At 36.6% G+C, this 22,032-nt stretch overlaps 1 protein-coding gene across 1 annotated transcript in view; it reads left to right on the top strand.

The window, feature by feature from the left end:
- Positions 1-22,032, top strand: part of CSMD3 (CUB and Sushi multiple domains 3) — a 774,333-nt gene that overhangs the window by 326,260 nt on the left and 426,041 nt on the right. Inside the window, exon 11 of the mRNA XM_075495159.1 lies at positions 9,143-9,264. Within this exon, the coding sequence (XP_075351274.1) occupies positions 9,143-9,264 (122 nt within the window). The remainder of the gene's footprint in view (positions 1-9,142; positions 9,265-22,032) is intronic.

Raw genomic sequence — 22,032 nt, 5'->3', positions numbered from 1 at the left:
TCTCGTGAATCAGGGTATTGTCTAGAGAAAATAATAAAAAGGAGAACAAAGAACTGGATCTGAAAGCTGGAGAACTGAGAATATAGGGGAAACAAGAGAGCTGAGAGAAAAATGTTACTCCAAAAACCTGCACAGACACGATACCAAGTTGACAGGAGTATCCCTTGCCTTGGAAAAATATATGACGGGTACAGCTGTCTGACTGCTCACCTTCCTAGTTAAGGTAACAAACATTACTTTTTTTTAACCCATAAAGGAGGAATTCTAAGGAATCCTATCCTTGTATAGAGAGAATGACATACACTCCGGTAACTTGCGTAGAATTTTTCTAAGCTGAAATGTAGAACATCTTTAAAGAGGGTACTGTAGTTTAAGGAAGTTCAATACTTACAGGTGCAATTCCATGAGAAAGTTGCAAGTTGTCCTCTGTCTGTACCAGCATTAACAGTGATAGTTGTTTCTCCTCAGTAAAGCTGAAAGATTTTTCTGTACTTATCTTTCCACAGAACTAGAAAATTTGTCTAAATTTACTTGGAATTTCTTGGGCAAAGTATAAAACTTAACTAGATCTTTTCTTCTCCAAAAATCTTTTCCTCCTGCTTTGCAAAACAATAAGATTTGATTGCCATAATTATTTTTCGAAAAGGTCGATGCTAAGTACTAACTGTGAGGTGATATCTCAGATTTCTAACCCAATTTATGTTAACAAAAATGGGTTTTTTTCCTAAAAGAAAAACGTGGGAAGCTTGTTCAAAATCTGCTGTATTTTTTTTAACCTTATTAAGTCCTTTGATGTCCTGTTTTTTCCTTCTTTTTCTATTTCCCCTTATCTTTGACTGACAGTATAATGTGACATAGTTAGGTGAAAATATCACACCTGCAGCATTTTGTATCTGATTTCTGATTGTATCTGATTTCATTGCAATAAAAATTCCATCCTTCTAATGTAAAGTACTGAGACAAGCAGTGAAGAGCTGTTCAAATAGATAGGTAGTTAGAGAAAGGGCTCATCCCTTGTAGTCAAGAGGGTTTATGTCTGCTTTTCTACAGTTCTTTGTCTTCAAATTTTCATCTCAAAAATTCACAGGAAATATAAATGATACAACTTTGAAAGAAACAAACCAAAAAACTCTCCAAAAAACTTACCCAAAGCCTGTTTCTGTCCAGCACTTAAGAAAGTAGCAGAGATTGTAAAAATTTCCAGAGAAAGAATTTTCTGAAATATGTATTTTAATCATTTATTTTCAAATTAGAATTATATATTGGCACTCTGATGTTTTCCAGTCTTATAAAAATGAGCTTCATTCTGTTCATTCTTCAATGACTCTTAGCTAAAATTCATAATTACTTGATACTAGTGAGAAGAAAAAACATTATATTGGCATTAAGCTCTTGGGTTTAACATATTAATAAAGCAAGAGAATTACTTGCATACAGTTAGTATTTCTGTTCAGTTTGTTTAGTCTGTGCATAACTTGCACAGTATTGAATAAATTCTACCAGTTGAATGCCATTTAATCTATTGCGGCCTACATCTCAAGATTTTATTTCAGGTAACTCAGTTAGTATCTCTTCACAAATTGTAGGTTTTTCTTCTGAAGAGTAATAGTCAATTGTGCGTTCATAGCTAATCATCCCTTTCTTTTTCAGATGGGCAGAGCTTTGCCTTTTGTAAGGAGGGCACACTGCAGGAGGACTTACAATTTGGAGGCACTAAATGAACAGGTCTTCCTGCAGTGTTCTTGTGTGTCCTATGGACCAAAACAAATGCCCAGAAATCTCAAGATAAATATGGGAGTTACTGATGGAATTAATTCAGATTTGCTCCTAAAAGAAGCTACCCTAGAAAAATAATATTCTACCAAAAGAATCTTCCTTTTCTATCATATTCTACTAATACAAACTTGATATCTTTCAGTGTCCTTTTTCTATTAAGTAGTACCTAAAAGCAGAGTTTTTAGGGGTGAAGTCCTTGTAATTTTTTTCTTACGTTATAAACTTTTAAGATAGAGTTCTAGCAAAATCAGCTCTTTCTTTTCCCACTGTGACCAGCCTTTAAATGAAAGTGCTTTTAGTGTGTTAAATGTGCTCTGAACCCAACTACTGAATTTGTTCTGTCAGGAGATTTGCAGTTTCCAAATTCTAAAAAAAGTTTTGATATAAGATTTCTACAAAGATGTTCATCTCAGTCATGATAGCATTGGAAAATATATAGTAAAACCAAGTTTTAGTGTTTCTGGGAAATATATGGCTACCAGTGAACTCACAGGCACCTTAGCAGTGAATTTCTCTCTAAACTTGCACTTCTGGTATCTGGACACTTTACTGGTCTGATTGTAAGTTGCCATCATCTTGATGATGATTAGTCAGGCAGTGAGCCAAGTTTACAGTAGCTTTGACTAATTGTATAGTAATCACAGGTGCTGTTAACTCTGCTTCTTACATAAAACATTGCCAGTAAAGAATTGCTAGTACAATAGTTAACAATATTTTTAAAATATTAACAGTTAAATTTCTACCATTAGACTTCAGGTGTAACATTTTATTAAAAGTTTCCATGCCTTGTTAAATACTACATTAAAAGTGTCTATGTTCATGACATCTTTTTTATACATTCTGTAGAATGGGACAGAACTTCATTATCATATGTTTAGTTCAGTGGTCCCCAAACTTTTTTGATTGAGCACCCATATCAGTAAAAAATTTCTGAGCACACCTCCCCAGTATATGCTTATTTATTTATAAGTTATATACATGTACTATGGAAATTCTAGTATTTTATTCCTGCACCGCAGTGGGTTATCTTGCACAGCCCCTGGGGTGTAAACACCCCACTTTGGGGACCACTGGTTTAGTTCACATTTTGAAACTTTCCTTCAGAGCCACAGAAATGTCTTCTAAGAGAACTGTGTCTATCTTGAAATGTATGTTCTGGATCTCTAGAAAATGTCTGTCATCAAAAGTGATGATATTCTGAGCCAGATCATCACATTTTTTAGATTCAGATTCTTGTTCACTTAAGCATAGTGGGAAAAATAAGAAAAGAAAAGGAAAAAAAAAAAAAAAAGACAAATAGCTTTGTTCACTATCCCAAATTGGATCATTAAAAGAAATCCTTTCCTCTTTAATTATCACTTTGAAAGGTGTTCTGGGCAGGCAGTGACACATAGATGATGTTTGCTGAAACCTAGTGTGATACAACTGTTAACTAAGAGATTTTCTCAGGCCTCTTTCGACAGCCCTTCCTGGTGCTGCCCAGCTCCACCTAAGCAAATGAAAAAATGAAAGACCTTCTTAATCTCGAAAATTTTGGTGAGGTTTTTTTTGGCAATACTGGGATTTGTTTACTGTTCCATATGCTCTTAATACACTATTTAGATCTAATTTTTTTAATTCTATACTGTATTCTTTTTATTATTCTGAAATGTGTCATTGCTATACAGTGTGAGGAAATAGCAATGACAAAATTTATTGTGAGACATGCCACCTCAATAACCTCATGTTGTATCCAGAAATCATTTCTGACAAGCAGCAGCTGTCAGATGTAAACAGATTATTTTTTTTAAAGAACTTTTCTTTTTCTTTGCAATTCAAAATGGATAAGGCTAAACTTCTAAAATACCTCCTTTTACTCCTTTGAAGTAAGGTATAGCCAAAATACACTCATTATTTTGCTAATAGTGAGCTTCTAGTTTTCACAACCTAGTTAAATCTACAAAAGGTGAAGCTTTTATAAAAATTTTACTATTATCTGCTAATTATTTTCACAATGAACACATATTTACAGGTAGGAGTCATCAGGAACAGGAAGGCTTTTTTTGAAACTTTTAAAGGCTAAATTTTGCAAATGTTAGTGACCAGAAAAGTTCAGTAAAGCAAGTGGTTCATTTAAAAAAAAAAAAAGTTTTAAGATCACTTTTCTTTCTTTATTTGAATCTTTAAAGAAAAATGGAAAAAGTTTTGACTACTGGCTAGCTGGTAAGACTTTAGTATATTATGTGGTATGCTAAATTTGCACTTTTCTGCAATTAATATACAAATTCATTGTCTACATCTATGCATATATATACACACATATATTTATGGTTTTTTTATATTCTGTATATAAATATATATATATATTCTATATATAAGAACTGTGATGAAAATGCCTTTATATCAATTCAGTGTAAAATATTCTGTTACTAAGTAAGTTCATTATTTTATCTTTTTCCAGTTGCTTAACTGTTTTTCTTTTTCCTATTTAGACTCTTCTGAGTGAGTGGCCTTGCTAATAGCTTTCTGAAAATCCAATTAAATTCTGACTTTATCTTTTAATTCAGAAAATTTTCCATGAAATTCTAACAAGCTGAACTTTCTTGTTTTACACATAAAGCTGAGCCTTTTGCACACACTCAGAGAGTGATTATATTTTTTAATAGACTGTTTATCTTTAATCAGCTTGCCCATACTCAAGGTGTCTCTTGTTTATCTTTGTTCTCAGGATAATGCATTGCTTCTTATGCTTTCACAGGTTTGGTGGTGATGGTAGATTTTTTTGATGGAGGTTAATACATATTTATACAACAAACAAACTGTTTATTTTAGTGTTAGCTGTACTACCTTCAGTATTAAGGACTGCAAAAAGAAAAATATCTTCTTTAATATTTTCTCTCTCTTGACTTTTATATGTGATCATAGTTAATTGTTTTCAATAAATTTTAGTCTCCTTTAGACTTTATATGACGTACTTCCATATGCATAATTGTCATACGTGATTTCTCAATGTAGGCTTGCGTTAACTCTGTGCTTTTCCTATTTTCTCTGGCAGTTAGAAAGCACATGTAGGCATTTGTAGGACAAGTTCCTATCTTTCAGAAAGTCTTTTGTAATTACAAGGGAGATAGAGAAGTAGACTCCTCAGGAAGTGTGAGGCAAGGATATGTATTTTACAAAGGAAAAATCTTTACTGACACCAGAGACTTTTTAATTTAAAAAATTATACTTGTATTTAAACTGATACATCAGATTTTTGTCTCCTATGGATCTGTAAAGCTCCATTAACTACCATGGTTCTCTATTTATTTTAAATAAATTAAATATATAGAGAGATATTAAATTTCAGCTATTCAAAATATATTATATAGGTCAGAAAAGAAATCATACTCCATTAGGAATATTTCTCCCTTCCCACCTTTGATCATATTAGTTTTCCGATACTCATCAGTTATGACTACAGTTGCTATCCTAGACATTTTTGTGCTTCATAATTGCATCTCTGTATGTATCATCTTTGCTTAGCTAAATTATTTGCCATACTGTTCATGTTTTTTTCTTTTTTTCATGCTAATCTCAAATATAAAATTAATGTGAATCTCTGAAGTTAATAGCAAAACTCATAATAATTTCTGAAGAGTAGATTGGAGTACTGGAATGGCAAAAGCTTTCCACCAATTTACTGATTTCTGTCTCCCACCAAGAGCTGATTCCATGCTTAGAGGACAGTGAGGTCTTATGAGGTGTTTTTGTCTGTTACATGTAAAATGAATTAATGATCTTTTTTCTGTGTTTACAATGTGTCTGAAATCAGATCTGGTACTGTAAGAAAATTTAAATTTTCTCTTCAAATATAGGAAGTGACTTAGAAATATAAAAAACTTATTAACTCTAAATGGTAGACCATACACATCGGTGTGTTGTAATTTGCTTCTAGAGAGGTGTAGTAAAATCCCTATTTTATGAAAAATATTAAGGGTCTGCTTTTGTCAGTCTCATGTTTGTGTTTTACGGAATTGTTACTACTGTCACTGAGTAAGTAAAGTTATTGAGTGGGTTCAATATACGTCTGTGACCATAAGTTGTTAGTATAAATGTAATGTTTGTTTTTGAAGATATTAGACATCCATGCATCTATGCTTATGTATTTCTAAATACTGTATAAAATATTCAGAAGCACAATCAGAACTAATCTTCAAACACATGAATTATCTGCATAGGAATAGTAATCTAAGTTATGCCTTTACATCAGTTCCAAAAAAGAAAGCATATTCTTGCTGAATAATAATGAACCAAAGCCAGGACAGAAACCTCTGGAGACACAAGAGTAAGCTGGGAGAAATGGATCTGTTTCTTAATGATAATAATGACTACTTTCCTGATATTCACACTTTTAATATTTCAATTTCTTCAAAACACAGCAGCTCAGATTTTGACTAATGATTTGAGGCTAGCTTGTATTGTCACAATCTTGACTTAAAGTAGTAACCAATGAATTTTTATAGACTTGGGCATCAAATATGTCTATATGCAAAGAGGCTTCTTAAGTCAGAAGGATCTATTCATGGTGAATGATTCTGAATGATCTGAATGCCTGTGGAACTTCTATTCTTCGCTGTATTTTGGAAAAGGTAGCCAGTCACCCATGCAGGTGACAACTCACCAATACCAAGATTGTATGGCAGGGTTCTCAAATCCTTAAAATAAATAGGGACAGAATCAAGAAGTTCAGGAAAAGGTGTTATGTGATGTTAACTTACCTTTATATTTTTTTTTACAATGTTGCAACTTTCGGCTTATCTGTAAACTGTTCTCATGTTAAATAGACTTACTCATGTGAAAAGCTGTGTAAATCATTCATCTGAGGCAGTACTTCCAAAATCCAGTGGAAAAAGTTCATTTTTTTCATCTACTTTACTGAGTCTTTGCAGTGTTCTAAGAGTCAGCACAGAGCCATGAGAGGCAGTGCACACTTAGGTGAACTGTCTTGTGAGCAACTACTTGAATTCAGAAGGGTTGTCAAAGTATGTCTTAAAAGATATAGGATGTATTTATAATTTTCAATAAATAAAGCAAAAAGTTTATGCAGACCGCTTGTTATGTCTCTGAGAGATTTTTCTAATAATCAATAAAAGGTAAACAGAATTTCATCTTAGTTTTTCAAGTATATACTACACTGCCTGTAACCTGCAGCACTTTAAAGGTTGCAGTGATCGAGAACAAATCTTCATGTGATTCACACAAAATCAGAGGCAGAGGCAGGGATCTTGTGATACTTATTGAGATAAAGACAACAGGTAATGGGATAAAAGCAAAAATGGGGATATTAAAGGAGAAAGTACAGTATTGAGGTTCAGAGGTAGATATAAATTACTGGGTAAAGAAATCACGTAAGAATTTTTTTGATTGTGTCTTATTGGCAAATGGTGGATTATAGACTTGAACATAAAATATTAACATATTATATTATATTGTCATATTATAGTAGAACATTGCTTTCACTACAGTTATTGCTGAACAAAAAGTACTCTGATATTCACCAAAAAACACAGATGTGTTTTGTTCATCAGTCACTTGACAAATGCAGTGAGATCAATCATATATAGCCATTAAAACCCTAAAGGAGTATATTTTTCTCCCTTTATCTCCAAAGAAATTCAGTATTAACCCATAACATGTCCGTATTTTATGTTGCTGTATCAGAAGCCTTCCTAAACTGTAAATATAGCTAATAGCTTCATCTGTGCAGCTTCTTATATTTGTATTTTCAAATGAATGAAGATTCATATTTTAATCACTCCTTTTTTCCTCCTTAACCAGACTTTACAAAACCAAGTGATGAGTTTAATTTGTGATATTTTTTTTCTTCTGGATTTCAGACTATGGTACTGAAAGCAAATGTCTGTTAGGAATATTTCCAATGAGTATGAATTATAGAAATTAGGAGTCAAAGACTTAGCTTTTATCAGGACCATAGAATGACATGGCTTTCCTTCGAGACCTCTACTACGAGGCTACCCTGAGAAAAGGCAGCAACCACAACTCATAACTCTACGCAGCATACACACAAAGATGTGCTTTACATCCCAACTCTGTCCCAAAGGATGGACTCACACGTTCAGATGGAGCAGCAGATTGTGTCTAGAACACTCACTGGTTTCCCCCTCCTGACTTTCTTCCCACATGCAGATATGAGCTGTGTCATGCAAGAATCATACAGTTTCTTATTAAAAACATAGACGAAAAGCTGTGCTCAGCATTAGTCTCATTCATGACCTCAATGGCTTCAGTTACTGATCATAAATGAGGAGCCTTCCTCTCATCTCCCTCCTCTCTCCTTGTTTTCAGGCTTCTGGTGTGGCTTTGAACAGACTCTACACCAGAGTATTGCTTCTCTGAGGGGTAAAAGTGGTGCAGGTTGGGTGGAAATAGTGACATTCTTTCTAGAGGCTAATGGGAGGGAAGGAACGACTCTTCATCCAGTAGCAGCTGAATCCTCCTGTGTTCAGTATTGATCAAATAAACACGCTTTGTGAAAGTGCAATACAACTGTATGGTAATTTCACATATCTTAGTGTGAATTTTTTTATTCAGTTAAGCAAGACGGTCTGTCAGAATACAGAGGAAGCAATAATTTTTTAGCTTCTGCAGGTTATTTGTGGTATCATAATAACCACTGGAGAAATAGGATAAGCTCATGTTTAGCTGAGGTTGCTTGTCAGTTCTACAGCTTCATACAGGAAAAGTTAACCAATAGTGCATTCAGCAAAGATCTGAATATCAAGGAACCAACAATAAAACATTTATTGACTTTAGCAGACTATGAATTTAGTGCCTTAAAAATGTCATTCTCAAGCAGAAAGGACACAGTTTATGTCCTTTGTGTTGTGATGTGAGATGCAACCTACAGTAAATAAGGATATCAGTTTTTGTGAAAGTCTAACTTTTACAAGTTTCCTTTAAAGTTTTCAGTGCTTCAGCCATTGGTTCAATGGGTTGGACAGTGGTTACAGCAGAAAAAATTCTGACATGCCACACACCAATATGTATGCACAAAAAAATGCACAGTGATAAAAGTGATCTTTGTGTTCTACTATATAAACTCTTATATAGAGTTAAATAGAGCGGTTTCTCTTACTGTAGTTACTCTTTTTACTCCAAATACATTTTTTTAAAAAGTTTTTAAGCTTGGACACAAGAGAAAGTCTATTTTACTTTGTCAGAATAACTAAACATGAATATTCTATTATCTTGTATGAGGTGGTTCTATTTTTGGTCAACGGTACTTTGATCCTTCACATCTTGATTAATATAAGTTAGAGCTTGGTTTATGAATCTGCTACATGTATTTTGTATGTGAATTAAAAGGTAAACTTTCTTTTTGTAGTCAAGACTTGCGGATCCAATCTTCAGGGACCTGGAGGCACTTTCACATCACCCAATTTTCCATTCCAGTATGACAGCAATGCTCAATGTGTGTGGGTCATCACAGCTATCAATACTAATAAGGTAAGTTTAAAATTCTGGCTTTACTTTAAAAAAAAAAAAAAAGCATATGTAGGCTATGACATTTTTCACTAATATGATTTATTTCTACAGTCTAGCTGCTGTACTTGGTGCATTGCAGACATTTCTAAGACATGGCTGATATTAGATGGGTGTGGACAGATGTTAAAACCTGTTGTTTCCCCTAAGAGTGTCTTGCTTTTTGTATGCCAAGTAGATGCCATCATGTTTTTATGTGATTCTCTAAATGAATTCCCAGAAGCAACTACCAAAGGGTCTGAAGCAATGTCGTGGGTCCACTAATACTGTGTTATAATCAGTAGAGCTGTTTTGTGTATAAGACTGTTTATATCAACTTTGGCCTTAGACTATGTGAGAAACCACTGAAGTTAATGAATTCACTTTCACTTCATGAAGGACTGTGTTAAAGTTGTGTAATTTATTTCATTGTCTGAACCACTGTATTAAAATCCCTTTAAAATACGCTTTAAACCAAAAGTACTAGGAGTTCTGATAATGCCAGATGAGTCAAAGTAGAGCAATAAAGCTAAGTTATGACACCAGTTGTCTTTAAATTCAAGAGCTAGGCACCTGGTAGCAATGGCTATATTCTATTTCCAGGTGTATCATTTTATCTGAACTGAGTGAAATGGACTTGTTTAGATGCAATAAAACAAAAATTAGCTGTACAGCTCAGGAATGTTTTATAAAGGACTATCAACATCTGTGTTTGCTGCTACAGGGGTATATTCTACATGCTAATTTCTCTCTTATATTGCCATCTGCATCACACTCCCTTAATTGATCAGAGAGGCCTAGAATGCCTACCCCTTTACACCTGAGTTTATTAAGCAGGAAGCCAGAGGACTCAGTGAAAACCTGATTACATTTCAGAAGCCATTTAGCTACACTGGTGCATTTCTCTCTCTAGTCTTACAAAGTCCTCTGTGGAAGCCATCCTTATGTTCCACTTTGGAAGAAGAAAAAAGGATATTTAATCAAGTGATTAGAATATTCATAATGAAGACTGTAGATGTGATGGGGGGGGGGGGGGGGAAGGCTTGTTTCTTTGTTTTATCCTTGTTCTGAGGACTGCTAATCCAATTTATCCAATTTATAGATCATCAAAAATGTGTCAAGAGTCCTTGAAAGATGATGCAGTCTCTGTCCCACAGATGGGCACAAAGTTCAAAAGTAATAGTTAAGATCCATTTCTCTGGTCCAAAGAAGCTTCATATTTTTAGTTCTTTAATGAAAAACTGTTAGTGAGCAAGATGAAATCTGGGCACATCTAGAATTTCTGAAAGTTCCGTCAAATGTGGCAGTGGATAGAATTTAATATCATATTGTTTGAGGAAATGAAACACAGCTTTTACACTTTGAACAAGTGCTTTAAATGGCTTGAAAACCACCACTGATCTGTTGTATAGAATGAATTTAAGACCTTTTTGGCCATATTTTGCATAAAATGGTTTCCTTTCTTAAATGCAGCAAGGGCATGTCTACATAACAAAAAACCTAAATAAGATTTTATACATTCTACCAACGGTAGAAGCAAAACTTTAAGCTCACAAACTGGTATGTACCTACTGGTAAATCACAGGTGACTGCAGGGTTAAGATATTAATGACTTGAAGAGTGTTAAGGATTACACTTGGGCAGAGGTATTCATGTCTTAATGCTGCCTTCCTCCTCCCTCCTGGCCAATTCACAACATGGAGATCCAGTGTTATCTTCAAACCTCAGAACTTTGTTTTGACCAAAAGTATTTTTCATGGGACATTCACAAACATTATTCTTCAGTATTATTTTCTTTACAAATTTCCAGTTTCTGCCTTTAAGGAACTTTGAATTTAAAGCTGAGTGCAAAAAATTAAGAAGTAAACAAATGCTTTGTCTCTGGTTGTCAGTGTGGTTCACAGAGTTACAGAATGATTGAGGTTGGAACGAGCTTCTGGAGATTGTCTAGTTGAACTCCCCTGCTCAAGCAGGGCCACCTAGAGGCAGTTGCCCAGACGGTCTTTGAATATCTCCAAGGATGGTGACTCCACAACCTCTGTGGGCAACCAGTGCTAGTGCTCAGTCATCCTCAAAGTGATAAATTGTTTCCTGATGTTCAGACGGAATCTCCTGTGTTTCAGTTTGCGCCCATTGCCTCTGGTCCTGTCCCTGGGCACCACTGGAAAGAGTTTGGTTCCATCTTTACTTCCTCCCTTCAGGTGTTTATATGCATTAAGATCCACCTGAGCCTTCTCTTCTCTAGGCTAAGCAAGTCCAGCTGTGTCAACCTTTCCTTATATGAGAGGTGCTCTGGTCCCTTAATAATCTTAGTGTCCCTTTACTGGACTCTTTCCAGTAGCTGCATATCTCTTGTACGGGCGAGGTGCAGCTGTTAGGCCTGTTTTCCTTTCTCTCAGAACACGTAAGAGATCAAGTTATTCCATGTGTATAAATTTCAGTTCTAATGAAAACAAAATAAACCCCCTCTTTAGTCAGTTTTCATGCCTGCAATAGTTCAAATAAAAGGTTTTTACAAGGTTATTTTATATTGGAATTTTTTTCTGAAACTGTAAATACTACAAAATGGCATATTAGCATAGCATGAAAACTATGTACCAGGCCCTGATAAAATATATAAGCATACACCTAATTTTAATATTCAGGGATGAACCAGAATTCATAGGTTGAACCTCTCATGGTTCAGTAAAATATTTCAGTGCATGCATGACTCAGTTTGATTTGATTAGTACTTATGTATTGCATTTACATGGTAAGGTTTTGGTAGCAGGGGGCTGCAGGAGTGAATTCTGTGAATTCTGATCAGGAGCTGCCCCCATGTTGGAAAGAGCCAGTTCTAGCTGGCTTCAAAACGGAACCACTACAGGACACAGCTGAGCAAATCAGGCAAGCTGGTGGCACATCTGTGATAACATATTTAAGAAAGGGTAAAAAAAAAAAATGCTGCACAACAGCAGCTGAAGGAGAGGAGTGAGAAAATGTGAGAGAAACAAGTCTGCAGACACCCAGGTCAGAGAAGAAGGAGGGGGAGGACATGTTCCAGGCACCAGAGCAGAGATTCCCCTGCAGCCTATGGAGAAGACCACAGTGACACAGGTTGTGCCCCTGCAGCCCATGGAGGTTAACGGTGGAGCAGATATCCACCCTGCAGCCCATGGAGGACCCCACGCGGGAGCAGGTGGATGCCTGAAGGAGGCTGTGACCCTGTGGGAAGCCTGTGCTGGAGCAGGCTCCTGGCAGGACCTGCGGACCTGTGGAGAGAGGAGCCTATGCTGGAGCAGGTTTGCTGGCAGGACCTGTGACACCGTGGAAGGGACCCACGCTGGAGCAGTCTGTTCCTGAAGGACTGTACCCTGTGGAAAGGACCCATGCTGGAGCAGTTTGTGAAGAACTGCAGCCTGTGGTAGGGACCCACTTTGGAGAAGGTCGTGAATGACTATCTCCCATGGGAGGGACCCGATGCTGGAGCAGGAGAAGAGCATGAGGAGGAAGGTGTGGCAGAGAGGAAGTGTTACAAACTGACTGCAACCCCCATTCCCCGTCTCCCTGTGCCGCTGGGGGAGAGGAGGAGGCAAGAGAGTCAGGAACACAGAAGTGAAGTTGATCTGGGAAGGAGGGGGGTGGGGGGAAAGTGGTTTTAGTTTTGTTCTTATTTCTCACTTTCCTACTCTATTTTTAATTGGCAGTAAATTAAATTAATCTTCCCCAGATCGAGTCTGTTTTGCCCATGACGGTAACTAGTGAGTAATTTCCCTGTCCTTATCTCAACCCACGAGCTTTTTCTTCCCATTTTCTCCTCCTGTCCTGCTGAGAAGGAGTGATAGAGTGGCTTGGTGGGCACCTGGCAGCCAACCAAAGTTAAATGACCACAACTTACATATTTCTCTGTCTCGTCATATATTTAAATACTGTGAAAGTGTTGAAGATATAGTAAAAGAGTGAACATGATAGTTAAGAACAGGTCACTTATTTAAAATTAAGTATGAACTTTTAAATAAAGCCATAATCAAGAATACCTGTTAGTGGATGGTACATCAGAGAGTTATGTCAGTAATAATAATGCAAAGAAGAAACGCTAGACTAAGCAAGATATTTTATTTCAAAACATGAATGTTGGAGACTGTTCCTTCACTTCTGTGATGTACCACTGAAATTAGTAGACTCTGAGAAGTCTTAGATTCATCATGGGCAGATCGTAGTGCAAAGAGTTATCCTGTTTATTGTAGATATGTTTATAATAGCTTCAGCATTACCCAGAAAATACTATTCTTTGCATGTTATTGGTTGGACATAATTATACCTCTTTGATACTTCAGTGGAATGCAGACTCACAGATAATTATGGGGTTTCTAAAATAGTGGGTAGATAAAAGGTTTACAATGTTATCTGAAACAACATTCAGATATGTTTATAGTTTTCAGTATAAATAGAAAAGGTGTCTAGCACTTATTAGAAGAACCTAAACTTGTTGAGGTTAAAAGAAAATGAGATCATTTTACAAGTTAGATCAACTTCTTTTTAGCATATATTGAGGAAATGCATTTATAAAGTTTTTGCTTACATAATCAGTGGTTTAATGTGTTCAGATTTGATTCATGCTAACATTGCCTTATTGTTCTGAACACAATAGCGCTTGCCTTGCATGACTGCTAAAAGGCATAACTTTTGATGTTTGCCTGGAAGTCAAAAATGTCATTGATGTATAATGAAGATTAGCCATTAAGAGTTATTTATAATGACTACGACAAATAATATCATGGTGTTCATTATAATGTGATAATATTTACAATATTTTATACTGCAGCCGTGAGAACCATGAGAACTTATTGATCCTGGTATTTCAGGACTTATTGATCTGGTATTTCACAGCTTCTTCTGTTGCATCATTCGCAACAAAATAGCTCAGAAACTGAGAATCTTCTAAGAGAGAAAGCACTAGATGAAAGACCCTGAAAGGAACTTTAACTCTGCTGTAAATGGACATTCCTCCCATGTCTACATGCCTATTCCAGGACTGAATCTGGCTAATTTTCTTCCCTGACTGGTTTCAGAAATAAGTTTGATACCAGTACAATATAGATGAAAGAAATATTGTCCCAGGGAATCATCTGCCTCCTTAGCTTTGTACTGCATTACAGTTGGTCTCTTGCCTCATACAGTTAACCAGACATGCTATTCATCCCCAAGCCTTGCTGGCAGTGGAGTAGAACCATGACTATTGAAAAGTAGAGAAACTAAATAAAAATCAGTTGTGAAAGGAGGGTCATGTGGATGGGAGTCAATCATAAAACTCATTGATGAATGTGCCCCAACACATCTGATATCAGTGAGATCTGCATATTTTTATTGTTCATGTGCATGTTTTTTGCATGCTTATTCTTATCAGGATCCTGTTCTGTGGAGCTGATCTCTTCAAGAGATAATAATTATCATTAGAAAGAAATCTATGATGTGCCAAAGCTCTGAATAGTGATCCAGTGGAAAAAGAAATATGGGCAATTTGTATATAACTTTGTAACAGCGAAATATCTATGGTTGCCTGTATGGTATCATACTCAGATAAAAATGCTTGTATCATTCTGTAAAAGAAAAGTCTTCTGAACTTTTTCAACTGCTGCTTATTGAAAGGCATAGTCTTACATTCTGCTTAAATTTGAAATATTTCAAGACAGTTGAACAACTTTCATATAGGAAATTTACAATCAATTTATAAAAAGTTAACTTTGTGAGAATGTTTTACCCAAATATTTAAAAAAAACCACTAAATACTGAAGTAATACTGACATTTATTTTACTGTGGTTGTGGAAAATCAAAGAGCAAACCATGAGTTAGCCTAGCCTAAAGGGTACATTGATGGCTTATGTTCAACTTGCTGTCCATGAGGAGCCCCACTGCCTTTTCTGCAAAGCTTCTTTCCAGCCAGTTGGCCCTGAGTGTGTACTGGTGCCATAGGGTTGTTACTCCACAGAAGAAGAAACTTCCATTTGCTTTGTAGAACTTTGTGAGGTTCCTGTCAGCCCATTTCTCCAGCCTCTGAATGGCAGCACAACCCTCTGGTGTATCAGCCACTCCTCACAGTTCTGTATCAACTTAAAACTTGCTTAAAGATGCACTCAGTACCATCATCCAGGTCATTAATGAGAATGTGGAACAGGTTTGGACCCAGTATTGACCCCTGGAGTACATCAAGAGTGATGGGCCTCCAGCTGGGTTTCTTACCTCACTGTACATTCATCTACCTGTACTTCATCAGTTTGTCCATAAGAATGTTATGGAAGACAGTTTTGAAAACCTTACTGAAATTCAAGATCATCACCCACTGCTCTCCACTCATCCACCAAGCCAGTCATCTCATTGTAGAAGGCTATCAAGTTGATCAGATATGATTTCCCCTTCATAAATCCATGCTTGCTACATTCAGGCATCCTCCTGTCCTTAATATGTTTGGAAATGGTGTCCAGGAGGATTTGCTTCATCACCTTCCCACAAATCAAGGTGAGGCTGACTGACCTGTCTTTCCCAGATACTCTTTCTTGCCCTTCTTGAAGATAGGAATGTTAATGGAATGATCTTCCAGTCCTCAGGAATCATTTCCTGATCACCATGACCTTTCAAAGATGATTGAGGGTGGCTTCACAATGACATTGGCCAGCTCCCTAAGCACCCATATGTACAACCCTTCAGGCCCCACGGACTTGTGTATATCGGATTTGATTAAATGTTCCCTAACCTGATCCTCCTCCAGCAAGAATAATTCTTCCTTGCTCCAGACTTTCCCTCTGATCTCAGGGGCCTGGGATTCCTGAAAGCAAGTCTTATCAGTGAGGACAGACGTGAAGAAGGTATTCATCTTCATTGGTCTTTTCCATGTCCTTTGTCACCATGCAACCTGCCCCATTCAGTGGACAGCCCCTGCTTTCTGTCATCTACCTTTTGCTGCTGACATACCTGTAGAAGCCCTTCTTGTTCACAGAATCACAGAATCACAGAATCATATAGGTTGGAAAAGACCTTTAAGATCATCGAGTCCAACCGTAAACCTAACAGTACCAAGACCACCACTATACCATATCTCTAAGCACGTCATCCAAGCGTCTTTTAAATACCTCCAGGGATGGCGACTCAACCACTTCCCTGGGCAGCCTGTTCCAGTGCTTGATAACCCTTTCAGTGAAGAAAAATTTCCTAATATCCAGTCTAAACCTCCCCTGGTGCAACTTGAGGCCATTTCCTCTCATCCTATCCTTGTTACCTGGGAGAAGAGACTGAGCCCCACCTCTCTACAACCTCCTTTCAGGTAGTTGTAGAGAGCAATAAGGTCTCCCCTCAGCCTCCTTTTCTCCAGGCTAAACAACCCCAGTTCCCTCAGCCGCTCCTCATAAGACTTCTGCTCTAGACCCTTCACCAGCTTCATTGCCCTTCTCTGGACATGCTCCAGCACCTCAATGTCTCTCTTGTAGTGAGGGGCCCAAAACTGAACACAGTATTCGAGGTGCGGCCTCACCAGTGCCGAGTACAGGGACACGATCACTTCCCTAGTCCTGCTGGCCACACTGTTTTTGATACAAGCCAGGATGCCATTGGCTTTCTTGGCCGCCTGGGCACACTGCTGGCTCATGTTCAGGTGGCTGTCAACCAACACGCCCAGGTCCTTTTCTGCCTGGCAGCTTTCCAGCCACTCTTCCCCAAGCCTGTAGCGCTGCATGGGGTTGCTGTGGCCCAAGTGCAGGACCTTGCACTTAGCCTTGTTGAACCTCATACAATTGGCCCCAGCCCATCAATCCAGCCTGTCCAGATCCCTCTGTAAAGCCTTCCTCCCCTCAATCAGACTGGTTCCATTCATGTCCCTTGCTAGACTTAACCCCAGATGGGCTTTGGCTTTCCTAGAAATATCCCTGCATGTTCAAAGGAGTGTCTCTATACTCCTGGGTGTTCTGGTCCTGATTCCATCTCTCTTATGCTTCCATTTTATGTTTGAGATTAGTCAGGAGCTCCTTGTTCATTCATGCAGGCTTACTAGTACCTTTGCTTGTTTTTCTGTTCATTGGGATGAACCATTATTGAGCTTGGAGGCAGTGATCCCTGAATATCAACTAGGTCTCTGGAATTTGCAGCCTCTCAGGCTGAAAAGAGAAGCCCAGAGCAGAAGACTTATTTTATTTAGAGATTTGTGTAGGAAAACCATAGGTAGAGGAAGCTAATGATTTCTGATGGGCTTAACCAAAAGAGTGATATTTTTATAAATATATATATACACACACATATATTTAAGCAACATAAAAAAGTTTTTTTCACACTGGAAGACTGATTCAGTTAATATCAACTAGATAGAAAATAGAGAAAAGCATTTTCTGTGAAAGCTGCTTCAACACAAACCATGATAATTTTATCTACTTGTTTTTAAAAAAAGAAGGTGTCTTTAAATTTCCCTGCACTAAATACCTACAATGTCTCATTTTACCAGAATAAACACTGGATGGATTGATTTAGCATTTTTTGCTAAAGCTGGCAACCATCACAATTTGATATTCTAAAACATTAAATGTCATTTCTTGAACTTAAAGAATTATCATCATGAAAGCATTTTCATATTGTTATAAACTTTGCGAGATTTTCTGTATTGTGTTTTCTGAATGACAAAACCTCATTTTGTATGTTTTATTGCTTCCCTAGCTCATGTATCTACTGCTGCTTGTAGTGACACAAATTCTGCAGCTGTTCCTTGACTTTTTTCAGAAAATCTTTGTTATTAATTTTAAAACACAAAATGAATGATACAAATGATAAAATTCCAGACAGTAAGGGAAATAAAGCTGTTATCTGCTATTAATATGCATATCATAGAAAAAACAAATAAAATAAAAGACATATGTAGATTTGTAGATTATAAATCTGCAAATTACTTGTTTGACAGGTAGAGTGAAATCATATGGCAATTCTTCATTATAGGCATTCTTAAATTATGGTGCTTCAAATGCTCTAGGTATTTTACCAATATAAGAATGGTGAATTTAATTCTTTCATTCTTAGCTAATACCTAAAACATTTAAAATATTCTGTACTGTATACAATAGTATTAGTTTGCTGTATCCCTCTGCTTTAGCTTAACAAAATAAATTGGTCTCATTGCTAATTAAGTAAGAAGACTGTTTCCAGCACTGTACCAAAGCACAATTATTTTTTTTGTATCTTCACCTGCTTCCTTTTCATTTGTTAAAGGGTAAAATGTGAAAGTTGCACAATTTCCTCAGCTTCACTTAATATAAAGGGCTGTTGTTTGTTAGACAGTGAATGTCCTGGTTTGTTAGGTTTTTTTGCCATATATAGTATTCACAGAGCTAAACCAGACCTGTTAGGCAGTAATTGCTAGATAATTGTTGTCATAGTGTAAGCATGCTAAAACCAGTTTAGGCCAAGAGAAAGCCAAATAGTGCTGAGATGCTCATTATCAGGTCAGTTCATATCCTGTGATTTTTTTACTAGTAATGGCAAAAATACTATTTGCTGGGCTACATTAAAACCTAGTTCATGTTTTTTGCTTAAATAGCATGTGGGATAAGAAAATTGCAATTGTGACTCTTGGTTTTGCCCTTTAAAAGGATGGGCTACAAAATGATCAGTTTAAATTTAACAACAGGCTAAAATATCAGTGAAATCTGAATTAGGGCTAAAGTTAACCAGAGTTCAAGTCTTATGAATTATACTTGCTGATTTTTTCCTAATCCACAGTGACAGAAACACTGTGGAAAACATCAGTGCTAGAATGACAGCCTTTCTGATAGATCTCAGCCATATTCACACCACATATTGTTCACCACTATGCATCAAGAAGGAGAAAAATAAGCAAAAGGGTTCCTTTAAAAAAAAGACCAAGCTTTTTTCCAAAATTGTAACGAGAAATTAAATATATAAGCTCATTGTTAAATTTAGATGGATCACAAAACTAGGTCCTGGTTCTGTTAATTTTACATGGCAGGAATTTTAAAAAAATAAATTTTACACGATTACATGTTACTTTTTGTTTGCCACCATCATATTCTAAATTTTCCATTCAGTGTATTTCAAGCATAAAAGTATTCTTACTACCTGCATAAAAGTATTCTTTAGAATGTATTCTTTAGAATGTAAGTTCCAAATGTATTCTTTAGAATATAGGTTTCAAAAGTTTGCCAGTGTTCACACTCTCATCTTTTTATCTATTGCGTTTTTAAATAATTTTGAAATCAATAATGATTTCTGTCTGAGAGTTAGGAGATAGTTGGGTTTTGTTTTGCTTTCAGGTTTGTTTTTTTTTAATTACTACTTTTGCTAGGTTTTTTTGTGGATGTCAAAACATCCAATAGGAAATCTATAATCTGAATTTTGTCTTAATTCAGTAGGCAGAGCCTACTGAAAATTTATGACGTCTCTTTCTAACTGCTGTAGTCCTTTACTTTCGGAGAAACTGTTGAAATGGTTCAAAATATCTGGGAAACTCCCCACATGATATTTTCTGCAAGTCTGAAGAAGTTTACTGAGGGAATAACTTGCAACAGAATAACTACTGAATTGATATTAAATATGGTTCTCATTTAATCACTCTATATTAAGATATTCTTAATTTTTTTAATATTCTTACATTCCATTCTTCCCTTCCTCCATCCTTATGTCATGATGTTGCTGTTTTCCTCCTGCAAAAATTTCATCTTTTCATTTCTGAGTTTTTGTGCTTTTTAGAACAAGGCAAAAATAAGCAAAACAAATTCAACAAAAAGCTGAGTGTTTATATTTAATTTACCACAGCTGTGTTATTTCGTTAACCATGTCAAAACTGTCAGTGGAACATTTCCTAAGCTTGCTGTCAAGCCTAAACCCAGTTGCCATCCATATTTATTCAGGTTGACAGTATAAATCTCAAGCAAGCTGCTTGCTTTAGTGTGAACTCAAGCACTCATTTCATGAAGTCTGTTTTGGTCGGGCCTGCTGGAACAAACTACACTGCAGCTCTTTTTACAAGCAAATATCTCAAACTTGGCTTTTCCTAAGCCTAGTGTGAAGATGTATTGTGGGTGTTACAGTCAGTGAAATGATTAGAAAATATGAGTGTATTTAAGCTCACTCTTAACTATATAGTTTAACCATAATCCTGTTTTTCATCCATGCAGATTAAAAAAGCTGGTACTGTATTTATCAATAGGAGATAATGTTCTTTTATTCTATATGAAACTGGAAAGTGTAAAAATATTTCAGTTCTGTTCAGAACACATTCAGTTTCTTTGTAGTCAGCTACACTATTCTTCCATATTGTTCATGAACATTTTGATCCAGTTAAAAAAATCTGAGGGACATATATACTGCAGTTTAAAAAAAAATCTTAGAAATATATGTGGAGGGAGGGCAGATTGTCTCAGCAGAGTAAGAGCATAGAAGGGAATCCAGCTGTTTCTAAGACAGGAAGTTAGCAGGTTCAGCAGTGAGGGAATAGAATCAAGTGTTGAATGAGAGAATTTGGAGTCAGGAGGTATGTGAATGTGCTTTGGGTTAAGTGTTGGAGAAAAATAGTAAAATAAAAGGGACGTGGAGAAAAAAAAGTAATGCAATTGCAGATGGATAAATGACTTGTCCTCCCATCCTGCAATTTTACTATAACTCCACTTTCATTATGAAAAGAAGACAGGTACATTTTATTAATTATTGTAGATTTTATCTCACTAAATACTTTTCTGCCATTTCTGTGACTATAGGAGCAATGTTTTACACTCTGAAAATATGATCTACCCATAGGGAATGGGTGAAAGATTGTGCCTATTGCAATAACTGCAACAGGAGTAATTACTTCTATTTCAGACGTTGGCAATTTTGGATTCTAGCCATAACCTGAATTTCAGGTATTAACTCCACCTTTGATTAAAACTTGAGATAGAATTAAAAGCCGAATCTGAGTTTTAGTTCTGTTTGACTTTCTGTAAGTTCCTAAAATCAGTCTGTCTCCCATACACTTTGCCAACGTATTTTCTTATTTGTACTTATGATGACTATGTACACCCAAGCTAGAACTTTCAAAAGACATATTGATATGACCCAGAGACTTTGATAGGAAGTTTCCAGTGCTTGCACTGTGAGCAATTGATATGTTTCAGTCTTTTTTGTTTGGTGAATTTTTGGCACAGTCTTGTCACTTCCCTCCACAGTTGAGTTCACTCGGTTGCTCTTGTAAGTGATCTTTATAGTAAATTGTTCTGCTCAATATATACCTTTTTCTGATATGTGACTGGGAAATGGAGCTGCTGGTAGTTTGTTTGTTTGTTTGTTTTCTATGAAGTGACTCCTTTAAAGGTTCATGGTACCATTCTGTGGTGGGTTAACCTTGGTTGGCTGCCAGGTGCCCACCAGGCTGCTCTATCACTCCCCCTCCTCAACAGGACAGGGGGAGAAAATACAATGAAAAATCTTGTGGGTCGAGATAAGGACAGGGACATCACTCACAAGTTACATCATTTGCAAAACAGACTCAACTTGGGGAAATCAAATTAATTTATTGCCAATCAAATTGAGAAATAAGAACAAATCTAAAACAACACCTTCCCCCCACCTCTCCCTTCTTCCCAGGCTCAACTTTCCTCCTCACTTCTCTATCTCCTCCCCCCAAGCAGCAGGGGAGGACAGGGAATGGGGATTGTGATCAGTCCATAACGCTATGTCCCTGCCACTCCTTCCTCTTCATGCTCTTCCCCTACTCTAGCATTGGGTCCCTCCCACAGGCTGCAGTTCTT

The sequence above is a fragment of the Mycteria americana genome, chromosome 2, assembly GCF_035582795.1.
Source record: "Mycteria americana isolate JAX WOST 10 ecotype Jacksonville Zoo and Gardens chromosome 2, USCA_MyAme_1.0, whole genome shotgun sequence".
NCBI classification, from domain to species: Eukaryota; Metazoa; Chordata; class Aves; order Ciconiiformes; family Ciconiidae; genus Mycteria; species Mycteria americana.
The sequence above is the reverse complement of the archived record's forward strand: the minus strand, read 5'-3'. Positions and strand labels throughout refer to the sequence as shown.